At 42.2% G+C, this 20310-nt stretch overlaps 1 protein-coding gene across 3 annotated transcripts in view; it reads right to left on the bottom strand.

Moving 5' to 3' along the window:
• The window catches only part of LOC112218945 (ATP-dependent Clp protease ATP-binding subunit clpX-like, mitochondrial), a 26033-nt gene extending 7242 nt beyond the window's left edge, over positions 1 to 18791 (bottom strand). Inside the window, exons 1-11 of one of the 3 annotated variants that reach the window (XM_042301942.1) lie at positions 18539 to 18791; positions 17965 to 18037; positions 17325 to 17479; positions 16732 to 16849; positions 16395 to 16549; positions 12868 to 13024; positions 11096 to 11134; positions 8822 to 8986; positions 8543 to 8707; positions 4938 to 5026; positions 2318 to 2482 (exon numbers count right to left, since the gene is read on the bottom strand). In XM_042301942.1, the coding sequence (XP_042157876.1) occupies positions 2318 to 2482; positions 4938 to 5026; positions 8543 to 8707; positions 8822 to 8986; positions 11096 to 11134; positions 12868 to 13024; positions 16395 to 16549; positions 16732 to 16849; positions 17325 to 17479; positions 17965 to 18019 (1263 nt within the window). In that variant the 5' untranslated portion in view covers positions 18020 to 18037; positions 18539 to 18791. Of the gene's footprint in view, positions 1 to 2317; positions 2483 to 4937; positions 5027 to 8542; positions 8708 to 8821; positions 8987 to 11095; positions 11135 to 12867; positions 13025 to 16394; positions 16550 to 16731; positions 16850 to 17324; positions 17480 to 17964; positions 18038 to 18257; positions 18321 to 18538 lie in introns of those variants that run through there. The other 2 variants (XM_042301943.1, XM_042301944.1) reach the window with 2 other exon arrangements.
• Between the last annotated feature and the right edge of the window lie 1519 nt (positions 18792 to 20310).

The following is a 20310-nucleotide window of genomic DNA, read 5'->3' as shown; positions in this document are numbered from 1 at the left end:
ATGTGGACATCTATAAGTACCTAGGTGTCTGGCTAGACTGTAAACACTCCTTCCAGACTCATATCAAACATCTCCAATCGAAAATCAAATCAAGAATCGGCTTTCTATTCCGCAACAAAGCCTCCTTCACTCACGCCGCCAAACTTACCCTAGTAAAACTGACTATCCTACCGATCCTCAACTTCGGCGATGTCATCTACAAAATTGCTTCCAACACTCTACTCAGCAAACTGGATGCAGTTTATCACAGTGCCATCCGTTTTGTCACTAAAGCACCTTATACCACCCACCACTGCGACTTGTATGCTCTAGTCGGCTGGCCCTCGCTACATATTCGTCGCCAGACCCACTGGCTCCAGGTCATCTACAAGTCCATGCTAGTTAAAGCTCCGCCTTATCTCAGTTCACTGGTCACGATGGCAACACCCATCCGTAGCACGCGCTCCAGCAGGTGTATCTCACCGATCATCCCTAAAGCCAACACCTCATTTGGCCTTCTTTCGTTCCAGTTCTCTGCTGCCTGTGACTGGAACGAATTGCAAAAAAAAATAAAAAATAAAATAAAAAATAAAATCGCTGAAATTGGACTTTTATCTCCCTCACCAACTTCAAACATCTGCGGTCTGAGCAGTTAACCGATCGCTGCAGCTGTACATAGTCTATCGGTAAATAGCCCACCCATTTTTACCTACCTCATCCCCATACTGTTTTTATTTATTTACTTTTCTGCTCTTTTGCACACCAATATCTCTACCTGTACATGATCATCTGATCATTTATCACTCCAGTGTTATTAATCTGCTAAATTGTAATTATTCTCATGCCTTTTGCACACAATGTATATAGACTCTTTTTTTTCTACTGTGTTATTGACTTGTTAATTGTTTATTCCATGTGTAACTCTGTGTTGTCTGTTCACACTGCTATGCTTTATCTTGGCCAGGTCGCAGTTGCAAATGAGAACTTGTTCTCAACTAGCCTACCTGGTTAAATAAAGGTGAAATATATATTTTTTTTTTAAAACAGCCTGATCAATTCTATGTGACGGAGATTTTTATTTTGTCCTTTATTTAACTTGGCAAGTCAGATAAGAACAAATTCTTACTTACAATGATGGCCTACCGGGGAACAGTGGGTTAACTGCCGTGTTCAGGGGCAGAACAACAGATTTTTACCTTGTCAGCTTGGGAATTCGATCCAGCAACCTTTCAGTTACTGGCCCAATGCTCTAACCACTAGGCTACCTGCCGCCCCAGATGTGTCGCACTGCATGAGGCAAATGGTGGTCACACCAGATACTGACTGGGTTTCTGATCCACGTTCCTACTTTTCTTGTAAGGTATCTGTGACTAACAGATGCATATCTGTTTTCCCAGTTATGCCAAATTCATAGATTAGGGTCAAATTAATTTATTTCAATTGATTGATTTCCTTATATGAACTGTAACTCAGTAAAACGTTGAAATTGTTGCATGTTGAGTTTATTTTTTGTTCAGAGTAGGTTCTGATGGGATACGACTTTAACTCATGAGGTATTTATTTAGTTATATTTTTCAAGAATCAACGGGTACATGATGACTGGAACGAACTACAAAAATCTCTGAAACTGGAAACACTTATCCCCCTCACTAACTTTAAGCACCAACTTTCAGAGCAGCTCACAGATTACTGCACCTGTACATAGCGCATCTATAATTTAGCCCAAACAACTACCTCTCCCCCTACTGTATTTATTTACTTATTTTGCTCCTTTGCACCCCATTATTTCTCGCTCTACTTTTCACTTTCTTAAACTGCAAATCTACCATTCCAGTGTTTTACTTGCTATATTGTATTTACTTTGCCACCATGGCCTTTTTTTGCCTTTACCTCCCTTATCTCACCTCATTTGCGCACATCGTATATAGACTTGTTTCTACTGTATTATTGACTGTATGCTTGTTTTACTCCATGTGTAACTCTGTGTCGTTGTATGTGTCGAACTGCTTTGCTTTATCTTGGCCAGGTCGCAATTGTAAATGAGAACTTGTTCTCAACTAGCCTACCTGGTTAAATAAAGGTGTTCTCAACTGGCCTACCTGGTTAAATAAAGGTGAAATAAATAAAACAATAATATTAAAATTGATTTAGAAACCGCAGATTGACCCTTTAACAATGGACAAATACATAAACTAAGAATGCTCAGACTAGAGATACTCAACTGACCAAGTCGCTCTATAAAACCAGTGAACGGAATGAAATAGTCTGCAGCCGTTTTACAGGTGTGGGTCGATACAAAAAGGGAAAAAATTAAATATATATATATTTTCTTACTAACCTTTTCATTCTTTCGTCTGCTGACGATTCTGTCGAGTCCGTTGAAGGCCCCTGACGCTACGAACAGGATGTTAGTGGTGTTCACCTGCACCGTCTCTCCTCTCAACTTCCTGGAGTTCTTCTCTGGAACGTTCACGATCGTGCCCTCCAGGAGTTTCAGCAGGCCCTACATTCAGAAACACACGACGTCAATCACTAATACAACCCCCCAAAGTTTACAAAGAATAAAATAATTATAATTATATTTTAAAATGTCATTGTTGGATATAAAAGACTGTTAAAACCCAAGAAATCAGTTACAAGTGTCATCTGTTGAAGTATTCCCATACATAACAGAAAAACACAATTGTTTACAAATGTAATCAAGGTTTGAAATGATGATGTTTTAGTCAAACATCTCTCTTTGGGCTTCTTTCAGTCAATTTACATTCTACAAATTATTTGTAATTATGTTCTGCCCCCGACCATCTGCTCAACAAAATCCGTCCCGAGGCTGAATCTAGTCGGCGATCCCTGCTCTACAAGCAAACAACATCAAGGATCCTGGCTGTGAGGTTCCAAACGAACACCACCCAGCTATAATATTGAATTGCAATAGTCATTATTACTCTTGCGTGTAAAAAATATCTACTGTAGCCACGATCCCCACAAGGGCTGTGGGCTACTGTAGCCACGATCCCCACAAGGGCTGTGGGCTACTTTAGCCACGATCCCCACAAGGGCTGTGGGCTACTTTAGCCACGATCCCCACAAGGGCTGTGGGCTACTGTAGCCACGATCCCCACAAGGGCTGTGGGCTACTGTAGCCACGATCCCCACAAGGGCTGTGGGCTACTTTAGCCACGATCCCCACAAGGGCTGTGGGCTACTGCAGCCACGATCCCCACAAGGGCTGTGGGCTACTGCAGCCACGATCCCCACAAGGGCTGTGGGATCCGATCCCCACAAGGGCTGTGGGCTACTGTAGCCACGATCCCCACAAGGGTGATGGGCTACTGTAGCCACGATCCCCACAAGGGTGATGGGCTACTGTAGCCACGATCCCCACAAGGGTGATGGGCTACTGTAGCCACGATCCCCACAAGGGTGATGGGCTACTGTAGCCACGATCCCCACAAGGGTGATGGGCTACTGTAGCCACGATCCCCACAAGGGTGATGGGCTACTGTAGCCACGATCCCCACAAGGGTGATGGGCTACTGTAGCCACGATCCCCACAAGGGTGATGGGCTACTGTAGCCACGATCCCCACAAGGGTGATGGGCTACTGTAGCCAAGATCCCCACAAGGGTGATGGGCCTAAGTAAGTCAGGTATGTAATGTTTGCGAAGTGCTGTACAGATATGTGTTTAGCCATCCGTATGCTGGCATGCTGCATGACACAAAGACCTTTCTAATGGATACAAATGAAGTCATTATTAGAGGCATCTAGTGCACAACTGTTGCTGTAGAATAAGTTGACAAAACATTAGGAACACCTTACTAATATTGAGTTTCCACCCCCCTTTTGCCCTCAGAACAGCCTCAACTCATCGGGGCATCAACTCATCAGGGCATGGGACTCTACAAGGTGTTGAAAGCGTTCCACAAGGATGCTGGTCCATGTTGACAACAATGCTTCCCACAGTTGTGTCAAGTTGGCCGGTGGACCAGTCTTGATACACACGGGAAACTGTTGAGCGTGAAAAACCCAGCAGCGTTGCAGTTCTTGACACAAACCGGTGCACCTGGCATCTACTACCAAACCCCTTTCAAAGGAACTTCAATATTTTATCTTGCCCATTCCCCCTCTGAATTGCACACACACACAATCTACGAGGGTGGCAGGTAGCCTAGTGGTTAGAGCGTTGGGCCATTAACTGAAAGGTTGCTAGATTGAATCCCTGAGATGACAAGGTAAAAATCTGTCATTTTGCCCCTGAACAAGGCAGTTAACCCACTGTTCCCCGGTAGGCCGTCATTGTAAATAAGAATTTGTTCTTAACTGACGTGTCTAGTTAAAATAAAGGTCAAATAAACAATTGTCTCAAAACTTTAAAAAAAATTGTTTTAAGTATTTAACCTGTCTCCTCCCCTGCATCTACATGTCTCCTCCCCTGCATCTACATGTCTCCTCCCCTGCATCTACATGTCTCCTCCCCTGCATCTACATGTCTCCTCCCCTGCATCTACATGTCTCCTCCCCTGCATCTACATGTCTCCTCCCCTGCATCTACATGTCTCCTCCCCTGCATCTACATGTCTCCTCCCCTGCATCTACATGTCTGCTCCCCTGCATCTACATGTCTGCTCCCCTGCATCTACATGTCTGCTCCCCTGCATCTACATGTCTGCTCCCCTGCATCTACATGTCTGCTCCCCTGCATCTACATGTCTGCTCCCCTGCATCTACATGTCTGCTCCCCTGCATCTACATGTCTCCTCCCCTGCATCTACACTGATTGAAGTGGATTTAACAGGTGACATCAATAAGAGATCATAGCTTTCACCTGGTCAGTCTGTGTCATGGAAAGAGCAGGCGTTCTTAATGTTTTGTTGTATGTCTGGACACTCCTGTAAAAGTTGATCAAATGACTTTCCTAAGCTTGGGATAATAAAGTAGAGTTGTGTTAAGTACTGGCCTGCTGTACACCTTCTCCTCCTACGTCTCTGAGCTGGTGGATCCCAGGAACACTGCCGATCTTATCCACCTCATCCAGAAACACAATGCCTGGACAGGGAGATGTTTACATTCAACTAAATCTAGGTCAAATTACTTTCAGTGCCTTCATGAAAGTCTTCATACCCCTTGACTTAATCAACATTTTGTTGTGTTACAGCCTGAATTCAAAATGGTTAAAATTTATAGATTTTTTTCTCCTCACCGATCTACCCCATAATGACATAAGTGAAAACATGTTTTTAGAAATCTTTGAATATATATTGAAAATAAAATAAAAGTATTCACACCCCTGATTCAATACATGTTAGAATCCCATTTTGGCAGTGATTACAGCTGTGAGGCTTTCTGGGTAAATCTCAAAGAGCTTTGGATTGTACAATATGTACACATTATCAGTTCAATTCTGTCAACTCTTTGAAGTTGGTTGTTGATCATTGATAGACAATCCTGTTCAAGTCTTGCCATAGATTTTACAACTGATTTAAGTCTAAACTAACTAGGCCACTCAATGTCGTCTTGGGAAGCAACTCCAATGTATATTTGTCCTTGTGTTTGAGGTTATTGTCCTGCTGAAAGGTGAATTAGTCTCCCAGTGTCTGTTGGAATGCAGACTGAACCAGGTTTTCCTCTAGGATTCTGCCTGTGCTTAGCTCTATTCCATTTCTTTTTATCCTAAAAAAAAAAAGTTAAAATAATAAAAACTCCCCAGTCCTTGCCGATGACACCCTCAGTTTTCTGTCACAGTCATTGAACTCTAACTGTTTTAAAAAGTCTCCATTGGCCTCATGGTGAAATCCCTGAGCGGTTTCCTTCCTCTCCGGCAACTGAGTTAGAAAGGACACCTGTATCTTTGTAGTGACTGGGTGTATTGATACACCATTCAAAGTGTAATTAATAACTTCACCATGCTCAAAGGGATATTCAATGTCTACTTTACATTTTTTATTTTAACCCATCTACCAATAGGTGCCCTTCTTTGCGAGGCATTTGAAAACCTCCCTGAGTCTTTGTGGTTGAATCTGTGTTTGAAATTCATTGCTCGGCTGATGGACCGCAAAGATAATTGTGTGTGTGTGGTACAAAGATGAGGTAGTCCATCTTGACATTATGGGGGTATGTGTGTGTGTGTGTGTGTGTGTGTGGTACAAAGATGAGGTAGTCCATCTTGACATTATGGGGGTATGTGTGTGTGTGTGTGTGTGTGTGTGTGTGTGTGTGTGTGTGGTACAAAGATGAGGTAGTCCATCTTGACATTACGGGGTATTGTGTGTGTGTGTGGTACAAAGATGAGGTAGTCCATCTTGACATTATGGGGGTATTGTGTGTGTGTGTGTGTGTGTGTGTGGTACAAAGATGAGGTAGTCCATCTTGACATTATGGGGGTATTGTGTGTGTGTGTGTGTGTGTGGTACAAAGATGAGGTAGTCCATCTTGACATTATGGGGGTATTGTGTGTGTGTGTGGTACAAAGATGAGGTAGTCCATCTTGACATTATGGGGGTATTGTGTGTGTGTGTGGTACAAAGATGAGGTAGTCCATCTTGACATTATGGGGGTATTGTGTGTGTGGTACAAAGATGAGGTAGTCCATCTTGACATTATGGGGGTATTGTGTGTGTGTGTGTGTGTGTGTGTGTGTGGTACAAAGATGAGGTAGTCCATCTTGACATTATGGGGGTATTGTGTGTGTGTGTGGTACAAAGATGAGGTAGTCCATCTTGACATTATGGGGGTATTCTGTGTTGGCCAGTGACACACAATCTAAATTGAATCCATTTTAAATTCAGGCGGTAACAACAAAAAGTCAAGGAGTGTGAATACTTTTTGAAGGCTCTGTAAATATCCCAGAAACACAATGTCTGTACATGGAAACCACATCTTCAGTGAGATGGTGGTCATTATATTGGTGTACTATATTATATTGTATCGGTGGTCATTATATTGGTGTACTATATTATATTGTACTGGTGGTCATTATATTGTATTGGTGGTCATTATATTGGTGTACTATATTGTATTGGTGGTCATTATATTGGTGTACTATATTGTATTGGTGGTCATTATATTGGTGTACTATATTGTATTGGTGGTCATTATATTGGTGTATTATATTGTATTGGTGGTCATTATATTGGTGTATTATTATATTGTACTGGTGGTTATTATATTGTATTGGTGGTCATTATATTGGTGTACTATATTGTATTGGTGGTCATTATATTGGTGTACTATATTGTATTGGTGGTCATTATATTGGTGTACTATATTGTATTGGTGGTCATTATATTGGTGTACTATATTATATTGGTGTATTATATTGTATTGGTGGTCATTATATTGGTGTATTATATTGTATTGGTGGTCATATTGGTGTATTATATTGTATTGGTGGTCATTATATTGGTGTATTATATTATATTGGTGTACTATATTGTATCGGTGGTCATTCAATTGGTGTACTCTATTATATTGTATTGGTGGTCATTATATTGGTGTATTATATTGTATTGGTGGTCATTATATTGGTGTACTATATTGTATTGGTGGTCATTATATTGGTGTACTATATTGTATTGGTGGTCATTATATTGGTGTACTATATTGTATTGGTGGTCATTATATTGGTGTACTATATTATATTGGTGTATTATATTATATTGTATTGGTGGTCATTATATTGGTGTACTATATTGTATTGGTGGTCATTATATTGGTGTATTATATTGTATCGGTGGTCATTATATTGGTGTACTATATTGTATCGGTGGTCATTATATTGGTGTACTATATTATATTGTATTGGTGGTCATTATATTGGTGTACTATATTATATTGTATTGGTGGTCATTATATTGGTGTACTATATTATATTGTATTGGTGGTCATTATTGGTGTATTATATTATATTGTATTGGTGGTCATTATTGGTGTATTATATTGTATTGGTGGTCATTATATTGGTGTACTATATTATATTGTATTGGTGTATTATATTGGTGGTCATTATATTGGTGTATTATATTATATTGGTGTACTATATTATATTGGTGTACTATATTGTATTGGTGGTCATTATAGTGGTGTATTATATTATTGGTGTACTATATTGTATTGGTGGTCATTATATTGGTGTACTATATTATATTGTATTGGTGGTCATTATATTGGTGTACTATATTGTATTGGTGGTCATTATATTGGTGTATTATATTGGTGGTCATTATATTGGTGTATTATATTATATTGGTGTATTATATTGTATTGGTGGTCATTATATTGGTGTATTATATTATATTGGTGTATTATATTATATTGGTGTATTATTAGTGTTATTATACATTTTGTACATATGTGATTAAGATCAACTTTCATAATAAGGTTTATTTGAACCACAAGAGAAGTGAATTCTCATCCGCAAATGTTTTTTAATTTAAAAAAAAATATATATATATATATAATCCCTGCATCAGACTACTCACAATTTACAAAGTACTGCACATGAAAAGCATTATGGAACTATTGAAGTCCTGAAGATGCAGAAACCAGTGTTTATGAGCCACCCACCTTGCTGTGCTTTATCCACAGAGTAGTTGGCATCCTGCAGCAGCTTGGCAATAACAGACTCGATGTCCTCCCCCACGTAGCCAGCCTGGGTCAGGGTGGTACAATCACAGATGGCAAAAGGTACATCTAGACACTTGGCCAGAGTCTGGGCCAACAATGTCTTGCCTGGGAAATATAGTGAGGAATATTTTTTTTATGGACATGAGAAAAGGATATATTTCACAATAGTAAGTTGTTTTTGGACAATTATTATGATTTTTTTTTAAATAGTTGAGTAACCTGATCCGGTTGGGCCTAACAGCATGATGTTGCTCTTCTCCAGTTTGATGTCAGTGTGGGTGGAGTCTAACACATCCCCGCCCCTCTTCTCCCGAGGAGCCTGCTGCTGCATGGAGGCTCCCAGAGCGTTACCATGGGGACTGATCCCTGCTATCTGAAGTAGTTCTACAATGTAAACAAAAACAGTCATATTGTATATTTTGGTTCAGGTGATTTGGCAGCAGGACAGTGGTGAATTCTAGCCTGGTCCCAGATCTGTTTGTGCTCTTGCCAAATATCAACTCCATTGTGGTCCTTGTCAAGCTTGTTTGGCATGACTGATTCCATAAGGAGTTGGCGAGAGGGCAGAAACACATTTGCCCCCCAGGCTAGAGAAAACACATTTTGGGTTTCCCCATCTCTCTCATGGTAATGACCTGGCACAAAAACATCACTTTTCCAAACAGGATATGCAATGTTGGCCTACTGTGACCTGGCAACTTGTGTTGTACTACACATCTCTACTGTATTACTTGTATACACAGTGTACAAAATATTAAGAACACCTGATCTTTCTATAACAGACTGACCAGGTGAATCCAGGTGAAAGCTATGATCCCTTATTGATGTCACCTGTAAAATCCACTTCAATCAGTGTAGATGAAGGGGAGGAGATGGGTTAAAGAAGGATTTTTAAGCCTTGAGACATGGATTGTGTGCGTGTGCCATTCAGAGGGTGAATGGGCAAGACAAACGATTGAAGGGTATGGTAGTAGGTGCCAGGCACACCGATTTGGGTCAAGAATTGCAACGCTGCTGGGTTTTTCCATGCTCAACAGTTTCCCCGTGTGTATCAAGAATGGTCCATCACCCAAAGGACATCCAGACAACTTGACACAACTGTGGGAAGCATTGGGAGTCAACATGGGCCAACGTCCCTGTGAAACACTCGACACCTTGTAGAGTCCCATGCCCTGACGAATTGAGGCTGTGCTGAGGGCAAAAGTGGAGGTGGCAACTCAATATTAGGAAGGTGTTCCTAATGTTTTGTCAACTTATTCTACAAGTCCACAACAACAGAAAGGAACAGGAAGTGTCGTGTTTGTGAATCAAATCAACGCTACTTTTCTAATAACCAATCAGATGGGTTCATGCAGGTGACTGACTGATCGTGTATGTAGGAATCCTCAACTTGGCACTACGCCCAGAATGTTGCTATGGGAACAACCAAGGTATCTCAGTTTCAAGGTCTCAACTTGGAGAGAGAGAAAGCCTCGTGAGGTATTGGTCAGTCACATGTGCGAGTCACCGGTAATGAATGAATTATGCTAAATCAGGCAAATATAACTTGTCTGTGTATAGCCGTATATAAGGCAACTGTTGGGACTGCCCCAGCGGAGCTTCTGAGAAACCTGTATGGTGTGCAGAGTTTGTAACCTTTTAATTTAACCTTTATTTAACTAGACAATTCTTATTTACAATGACGGCCTACTGGGAAACAGTGGGGTTAACTGCCTTGTTCAGGGGGCAGAACGACAGCTAACCCACTGTTCCACCTTGTCAGCTCGGTGATTTGATTGGTTACTGGCCCAACGCTCTATCCACTAGGCTACCTGCCGCCCAGCTTGCCGATAATAAAGAGCGATTCATTTAAGATTGACGTCAGAGGTCCCAGGTATTGATTTTCCACCTCCGTGTTCTTATTGTTTTGTACACACCGTGTACAACACGTTCGTCTCTCGCGTTTTCAGTTCTCCAGGCATGGTATTACATCATCTAGGCTCTCTAGTTATAATGTGAAGTATCAGTATCTGTGGTGCGGCATCGCTGCAATAGGTCAAAGTTCAATCTAAAAATACATGTGCTCTGCTCTACTGGGAGCCACTGTGTAGTCAACATACTTTCAAATATTTAATATGGGCTTCCTGTTTGGCTCAGTTGGTAGAGCATGCCCCCTAGAAGTGTCACATTTTTTGTTTTAACCCGAAACTGCCCCAACTGATTAAATTAGTCAAAGGATTAGTGATGATTAGTTGACTAATTGAAATCAGGTGTGAAAGTTCAGGATACATTTATTTTTTATCATCTAACACACCCTGAAAACAATAAGTCATTAACAACAAGAGACGTTAACCTGTAAACTTCAGCATTTGTGTAATTCTTGAAAATAAATAAATAATATATATATATACATACACACAAAACAGAACGCTCCAATCAAAAATGTGACATGTTTAAAAAAAAATTGTCAATGATATGACACTATATATAAGGAGGACCAATCAAATCACTTACTGGTGAACCTGTACTCATCCTCCTGTCTTATCTCTAGCTCTACAGAGGATGACAAAGTACTCCAAATCAACATGATCACAGCCAGATTAACACATCATCACTACAGTTCTGCAAGGAGGAATCAGATCCCACTGTTGTTGTTATATCATCACCTTGTTAAATCCATTAAAAATCCATTTAAAACTGTGAAATGTGGGTGTAAAAATAATTGAACAAATGGCAAATTATACAAACGAGAGCACCTTGAGGTGACTGATATGAACAGGACTGAACAGGTGTTTCAGCACATTCTAGAAAACAGTGGTTGGGTCTTTGTTGCCTACTGAAATTCTACTATTCTGGAAGTAAGCCAACTTCATTTTTGTCCAGTCTACGTTTCCTGGAAACTGAGGCGGAATATTACTAACATTTTAAACAAACAAATGCCTGCAGCTAACAGACTACACTGACCTCGTGGTGCCAGAACTACTACAGCTAACAGACTACACTGACCTCGTGGTGTCAGAACTACTACAGCTAACAGACTACACTGACCTCGTGGTGTCAGAACTACTACAGCTAACAGACTACACTGACCTCGTGGTGTCAGAACTACTACAGCTAACAGACTACACTGACCTCGTGGTGTCAGAACTACTACAGCTAACAGACTACACTGACCTCGTGGTGTCAGAACTACTACAGCTAACAGACTACACTGACCTCGTGGTGTCAGAACTACTACAGCTAACAGACTACACTGACCTCGTGGTGTCAGAACTACTACAGCTAACAGACTACACTGACCTCGTGGTGTCAGAACTACTACAGCTAACAGACTACACTGACCTCGTGGTGTCAGAACTACTACAGCTAACAGACTACACTGACCTCGTGGTGCCAGAACTACTACAGCTAACAGACTACACTGACCTCGTGGTGCCAGAACTACTACAGCTAACAGACTACACTGACCTCGTGGTGCCAGAACTACTACAGCTAACAGACTACACTGACCTCGTGGTGCCAGAACTACTACAGCTAACAGACTACACTGACGTGGTGCCAGAACTACTACAGCTAACAGACTACACTGACCTCGTGGTGCCAGAACTACTACAGCTAACAGACTACACTGACCTCGTGGTGCCAGAACTACTACAGCTAACAGACTACACTGACCTCGTGGTGTCAGAACTACTACAGCTAACAGACTACACTGACCTCGTGGTGCCAGAACTACTACAGCTAACAGACTACACTGACCTCGTGGTGTCAGAACTACTACAGCTAACAGACTACACTGACCTCGTGGTGTCAGAACTACTACAGCTAGCAGACTACACTGACCTCGTGGTGTCAGACCTACTACAGCTAACAGACTACACTGACCTCGTGGTGTCAGAACTACTACAGCTAACAGACTACACTGACCTCGTGGTGTCAGAACTACTACAGCTAGCAGACTACACTGACCTCGTGGTGTCAGAACTACTACAGCTAACAGTAGATGGGTTTTATAATGGTAACTACCAGTAGTCTATACAGACCTTGTAGTGTGAGTGAGGTCTTTAGCTACCTTAACTACTGACCTCGTGGTGTGAGCGAGGCCTGTTTCAAACTACCAGTAGACTGTACTGCTGAGCGAGGCCTGTTTCTAACTAACAGTAGACTGTACTACTGACCTCGTGGGGTGAGCGAGGCCTGTTTCTAACTAACAGTAGACTGTACCTACTGACCTCGTGGGGTGAGCGAGGCCTGTTTCTAACTAACAGTAGACTGTACCTACTGACCTCGTGGAGTGAGCGAGGCCTGTTTCTCCACCTCCACCTGTCTGCTCCCAGCAGGGATGTTGTTGTAGATTCTCTTGTAGTGATTATACACAGCTACCGCCAGCACCTTCTTAGCATACGACTGACCCACTACGTACCTGTCCAGGTAGGCATAGATCTGAAAGACAGTGTCGTTGACATTTACGATAAAGACCTTTTATAACGTGTTCAAAACAAGTCTATCAATAAAAGGAACCGTTTCATAATGCATTATACTGCATCTCCAGGCTTTAAGTAAAGTTTTCAAGCTCATGACAAGTCTTACGGTGCATTATCAATTCCCCACTCCCCAAACAAATTCTATATGTTTCATAAAAAACAGGCGTAGAGTAACAGTGAAATGTTTACTTATGGGTCATTTTCCAACAATGCAGAGTAAGATAAAATATTTAATAAAAAAAAAAAAAATAGAAGCCTGTGAATTACAGAAATAAGGAAGTGGATGGTGGCACGTTTTACTTTTGAACTCTGGACAAAACAGAGACGCTTGTTCTAGGTCCCAAGAAAACAGAGACGCTTGTTCTAGGTCCCAAGAAAACAGAGACGCTTGTTCTAGGTCCCAAGAAAACAGAGACGCTTGTTCTAGGTCCCAAGAAAACAGAGACGCTTGTTCTAGGTCCCAAGAAAACAGAGACGCTTGTTCTAGGTCCCAAGAATACAGAGACGCTTGTTCTAGGTCCCAAGAATACAGAGACGCTTGTTCTAGGTCCCAAGAATACAGAGACGCTTGTTCTAGGTCCCAAGAATACAGAGACGCTTGTTCTAGGTCCCAAGAATACAGAGACGCTTGTTCTAGGTCCCAAGAATACAGAGACGCTTGTTCTAGGTCCCAAGAATACAGAGACGCTTGTTCTAGGTCCCAAGAAAACAGAGAGATGTGCTGTCAGATGGGTGTATAGTCGTCTCAAATAAAACCGTGAAGGACCTCGGCGTTACTGTACCCTGATCTCTCTTTTGACGAACATATCAAGACTGTTTCAAAGGGTAGTTTTTTTTCTTCAATTTTCGTTAAATTGCTAAAACGATAAACTTTTTGTCCAAAAATGATGCAGAAAAGCTAATCCATGTTTTTGTCACTTCTAGGTTAGACTACTGCAATGCTCTACTTTCCGGCTACCCGGATAAAGCACTAAATAAACTTCAGTTAGTGCTAAATACAGCTGCTAGAATCCTGACTAGAACCAAAAACTGTGATCATATTTCTCCAGTGCTAGCCTCCCTACACTGGCTTCCTGTTAAGGCAAAGGATGATTTCAAGGTTTTACTGCTAACCTACAAAGCATTACATGGACTTGCTCCTACACAGCTTTCCGATTTGGTCCTACCGTACATACCTACATGTACACTACGGTCACAATAAGCAGGCCGAAAGGCCAAAGACTCATCTCTTCAGTAGGTCCTATGATTGAGTGTAGTCTGGGAGAGAGGTGCGAAGGTGAACGGAAAGGCACTGAAGTGACGAACCGTCCTTGCTGTTACTGCCTGGCCGGCTCCCCTCTCTCCACTGGGATTCTCTGCCTCGGACCATATAACAGGGGCTGAGTCATTGGCTTACTGGTGCTCTACCAGGGCTGTGTCACGTCGTGCCAGGCTTGAGTCACTGACTTGATCTTCCTGTCCGGTTTTGTGCCTTGTCGGGCTCGTGCGGTAGAGGATATATTCGTGGGCTATACTCAACCTTGTCTCAGGGTAGTAAGTTGGTGGTCTGTTGATATCCCTCTAGTGATGTGGGAACTATGCTTTAGTAAAGTGGGTGGGGTTATATCCTGCCTGGTTTGCCCTGTCCGGGGGTATCGTCGGACGGGGCCACAGTGTTCCCCGACCTCCCCCTGTCTCAGTCTCTATGCTGCAGCAGTCTGTGTGCCGGGGGGTTGGGTTCAGTCTGTTATATCTGGTGTAATTCTCATGTCTTATCTGGTGTCCTGTGCGATCTTAAGAATGCGCCATCTAATTCTCCCCTCCCGGAGGACGAGGGCCCTAGGACCATGCCTCTGGCTGTCCTCCTCTCCAGTGCTGCTGATTCATTTTCAACTGTTCTACCTGGGGCTATGGAACCCTGAAAATGTTCACCAGATGTGCTACCTTGTCGTGCTGCTGCTCCACTTTCAACAGTTCTGCCTGGGGCTATGGAACCCTGAAAATGTTCACCAGATGTGCTACCTTGTCGTGCTGCTGCTCCACTTTCAACAGTTCTGCCTGGGGCTATGGAACCCTGAAAATGTTCACCAGATGTGCTACCTTGTTCTGGACCTGCTGTTTTTGACCCTCTGTCTCCCTCACCTGCTGTCTCAACCTCTGAATGCTCAGTACTAAATCGATGTGCAGAGGTACGAGGTAATTGAGGTAGCTATGTAGGTTTCGACTGTTCAGAATGATGATGATTAATAAGATGACTGTTAAAGGATGTGATAGGAAAATACCTTTTTAGAGTTTAATTCGGGAGATGGTATCTCCTTTAAACGAACTGCTCGTGGTGTCTCAGATCCTAATGAGTTAATTGTTACATGATTAATAAAAAAAAATTAAAAAATTGGGTAACAATGAAACAGTTTGTTATTTATCTAATCAACTCTCTTCAGACTAATGTTAAAGTCAAGTCACGACAGGTGCGACTCAGGTTTTAGCCATCAGCTGGAAGACAGTGACCCCTTTTGGTCAATGAGAATGGAGGGATGTTGAGAGACGGACCCTCAGTCTGCTGCTCTCTCCCTCTGCTGCTCTCTCCCTCAGTCTGGACCCTCAGTCTGCTGCTCTCTCCCCAGTCTGCTCTCTCCCTCAGTCTGCTCTCTCCCTCAGTCTGCCGCTCTCTCCCTCAGTCTGCCGCTCTCTCCCTCAGTCTGCCGCTCTCTCCCTCAGTCTGCCGCTCTCTCCCTCAGTCTGCCGCTCTCTCCCTCAGTCTGCTGCTCTCTCCCTCAGTCTGCTGCTCTCTCCCTCAGTCTGCTGCTCTCTCCCTCAGTCTGCTGCTCTCTCCCTCCGGAGACTGACCGTCAGATGCAGGCACCATCAGCCCAGTAAAATAAAACACTAATAATTTAAATGTCTGCTCACTCCGATGTGCCTCACAAGTAATATAACAACGGATCTATTACCGGTGTGATCATATAGCCTACCTCAACATTTGTTTATATAATGTAAAATGTTATAGGATGCATTTTCTCCATTGTTCTTGATGGTAGTCCCACATTATGATCCAATAGCCACAGTATCCGACTTGGCCACTGTTAAAACTGTAACTTAATGCTGGTACAGCCTCAGTGTTCACAGTAAACTCACTCTGGAAGTTGTACAGAATTTTCACAACGTTGAAGTTGTAGACCTGAAATTTGCTCAGTGCCCCCCCCAAAAAAATGTGGGGAATGCATTATAGCTCCAGGTATACCTGCAGCATCATCATAGTCATTCCTGTTTGACGATAACCATCACATCAACAACAAAAAAAACAGGAGAAACAAGAACCAGTTCCTCTCTATGGTCATTGGTGCACGTACCTTTTTGGGTGGCGGGGGAGGTTTCTGTGTGAAGGCCATTTTGACAGCCTCAACGGGCGACTCTGCTTCTGTTTTCAGACCCTTCTTAGAGTCCGTCTCAGGGAGCACCACGAAGAAGTGATGGCATTTCTCACACTTTACAAAACGTGTTGACGCTGAACAACAACAAAACAACAACATTGAAATGTTTCGTTTTTCCGTCTCTGATTTCATACAATAGTAGTGACTGTGTGACAAGTCAATCGTTATTACCACTGCTTTTTCTACAACTAGAAAAATACAGCCTGTCTGAACATCGTATCTTATTTATTTATTTTAATTTTTAAAAGGTACTCACATACAAAGGTCTCCACATGTGTACATGGGTCTCCACATTTGGGACAGTGCAGCTGGTTACCCCCCTTCCCTGATCCACCAGAAGAGCCCGGAAGTCTCTTTCCCTCACTGAGGTTCTTCTGCATATGACGAACACAATAGAGAGAGAGAGAGAGACACACTATTGTGAATGCAATGTAGCCACAGATAGCTTCCTATGTCGTTGTCACTGCTTGAAAAAAAAAAAGCACTGTGTATTTATTACAAAGCCTGTTATTGTGTCTTGTCACCACCAGAGATGGGGCCCCAATTCCATTTCAACTCAAATCGTTCTATTAAAGATGTCACCACTTAGCATAAACAGATCTGGGAACAAGCCATCCTTGCCACGTTGTTATGTCAAGTTTAGCAATGACCATAGGAGTTGACGAGACAGCACAAACAGATCTGGGTCTAGTCGACGGGGTGATTCATTCAGCAAACAGAAACATGGGGTGATTCATTCTGCGGACAAACAGATCTGGGTCTAGTCACCACGGGGTGATTCATTCTGTAAGCGGGCAAACAGAGATACGGGGTGATTCATTCTGTAAGCGGGCAAACAGATATGTTTACCTTTCCCCCATTGCTGGATCCATCCTTGGTTGTTCCATCTTTGGCAACGAAACACACTGCCGTTTCATGGAAGGATCTGACTCTGGGAGGTAGGTGAGCTTCACAAGAACCAGGTCTGCTCAAAGCATACAGTTGAATACGAGAACAAGACAGTCCTGTACAACAGAAACACCATGCAACCAAATGTTTAGGCCTATGTTATCATAATCCATAAACTTGGTCGTTTTTATTTCTGGATGGCCATGATTCATATATATATATATATATATATATATATTATATATATTAGGTCAGGCCAACTTCCCCGTTCCATAGATATAGAATGATTCATTCAAATTCTATGCCTCGTTTCCCCTCCTCCATCAGCCAATCATTAGATCAGACTTTGCCGGAAATCATTAATTATCACGTAGCCTAAGGTGTTGTTTACAATGTCAATATCAACATCAACATCTGGCATTACGGAAATACATCTAGCTGTGCGCTACATGTGACATTGCACACAATTCTCGCACCCAAAATGTATTAAAGTAATGCAACAGGACGTCCTGTTTAAAATTAAAAAAAATGTTAGCTAGAGACGCGTTTAGATAACTATTATTATCTATGACAATTTATTACGATTACAAAGTGTCGTTACCTCTGTGTGCTGAATTCAAGAATATCCTCACGGCCGATGTGCATGTGCAGGACATGCTTTAGTCAATCAATGTCTAGCAAATAAACACAGATAAACCAGGATTAACCACTAACCAGCATGAATCAACCCGGGCAATTGTTAGGTACTGTAGATACCTAGGACATAGTTAGATAGTTAATTTAGCAAAGTCACGTAAAAAATCTGACGGAACTAAACTCCTTACTAACAATATAACTAACTAGTTATTCAGGTTCACCCGTCAACAAGTAGTGGTCCTCAGCTACGTGACTTACAAGTTATTATACAAACGTGAAAATACAAAAATGACACCCTTATAGCTGGAAGTCCGAGGCCGGACTCGGAAGCCAGTGGGGCAACTAGTTCATTTATTTTATGTAGGAAACACGGCTATCGACAGAAAAACATGTGAGCATTCCGGATTAGAGGTCATTTAGCTAACTTAGTTATCCGGTGAAAACATAACTAAAACATATCAACTGGTTAGCTATGTGACATGTTTAAGAGACGCACAATGTGGCTTAACAATATAGTTTGCTAGAAAACCAAACCTTACCTTTTTTTGAATTGTACACGAAGCGCGACGGAACCAAAACAAGGCTTGACAAGTTTCTTCCCGGAGCGCAATTTGGTCGAGTCACTGCGACTGTGTAGGTTTATTAGCAGGTCAACGATGTCATTCATACCAATGTGTCACCGTCCAGATATAATGGGGGTAAACCGCTTCAACTCATACCGCGTTTACACTGCAATTCGGAACTAGGAACTTCCAGACTTGCTGATTCGTTAGACTCCACACGTGTATAATTACAGGCCAGATAAGGTTTCCCAACCTCATAACTAGCTAGTAATCCATTTCAGGCTTTCAATCAAGTTAAGAGTAGCTAGCGTGTATAACTATTTTAGCTGACATGGTTGGTAGACTTTAGAAAAGCAACCACCAACGAAAATGTACTGAATAAGACTCACAGTCCTTTCAATATTTGATCAGAGAAGCATATTTTGTTCATTTAAAAAAAATAGCCACCAGTCAGAAGGATACAGACAGCTCAAGCAAGAGGTATGGAGAAAAATATACACCATTTTTGTAATATATAGAATTAAGAATAATAGTGCAAAATTCTCCAATTTAAGGATGGCCTAGACCCCCACCCCCCATAGGCCCCGGCACCACGAGTGTGCAAAAGGGGGCTGAGCCCCCTCCGTGTTAGTTTTATGTCCCAGTATAAAACTAGGGAAAAAGTTAAAATAATTGAGTGCCAGGTTGGCGCAAAATCTGTATCTCCGCTGCGCTGACTAAGACACTGCATCTCAGTGCGAAAGGTGTCACTACAGTCCCTGGTTCAAATCCAGGCTGTATCACATCCGGCTGTGATTGGTAGTCCCATATTATTTTATTTTCTTCCTGGATTGGCTTCCGCTGTGGTTTTGAATGATTTTTAAAAATGTATTTATTATTATTAATATTTCTTTTGGCCTATTTGTTTGGCAAGACAGCTACAGGATACATCTCACCGTAGTAGGCTATGCTTTGGTTATTTGAGTCTACATTCACCTTTTGTTGACTGTGTTTTTAACTAGCCTAAATATAGATTGTGTCATGTCTTTATTGATCTGATATTCTGTTTACTAAGCCTTGTTCTGTTTGCGTTGTTACAGAATTTATTTTTTTTCTATTTGTTTGTTTTGAGGTCAGACTTTAGTGTATGTAGTGTATTGCATTATCAAACTTTGAAAGGGAATGAGGGCTGGATTTACAGTTGATTGAATTGAGGATCAGATAGAGAATTACTGTAAAATATGAAAAGAAAACATGTTTTTATTGGTAATTGTACAAAATGAATGAGAAGAAGAAGAAGAATATTGATGAAAAATATTATACAAAAATGTATATTTTATGACACTCAAATTCTTGAAAAATTAGAACGCAGTCACATGTTGGCTTGTTGGGTGTTGGCTTGGTGGGTGTTGGCTTGGTGGGTGTTGGCTTGGTGGGTGTTGGCTTGGTGGGTGTTGGCTTGGTGGGTGTTGGCTTGGTGGGTGTTGGCTTGTTGGGTGTTGGCTTGGTGGGTGTTGGCTTGGTGGGTGTTGGCTTGGTGGGTGTTGGCTTGGTGGGTGTTGGCTTGGTGGGTGTTGGCTTGTTGGGTGTTGGCTTGGTGGGTGTTGGCTTGGTGGGTGTTGGCTTGCTGGGTGTTGGCTTGCTGGGTGTTGGCTTGGTGGGTGTTGGCTTGGTGGGTGTTGGCTTGGTGGGTGTTGGCTTGGTGGGTGTTGGCTTGTTGGGTGTTGGCTTGTTGGGTGTTGGCTTGGTGGGTGTTGGCTTGGTGGGTG

This window comes from Oncorhynchus tshawytscha, linkage group LG19 (assembly GCF_018296145.1).
Source record: "Oncorhynchus tshawytscha isolate Ot180627B linkage group LG19, Otsh_v2.0, whole genome shotgun sequence".
In the NCBI taxonomy this organism is placed as follows: domain Eukaryota; kingdom Metazoa; phylum Chordata; class Actinopteri; order Salmoniformes; family Salmonidae; genus Oncorhynchus; species Oncorhynchus tshawytscha.
Note: the sequence above shows the minus strand (reverse complement) of the source record. Positions and strands in the feature narration are given on the sequence as shown.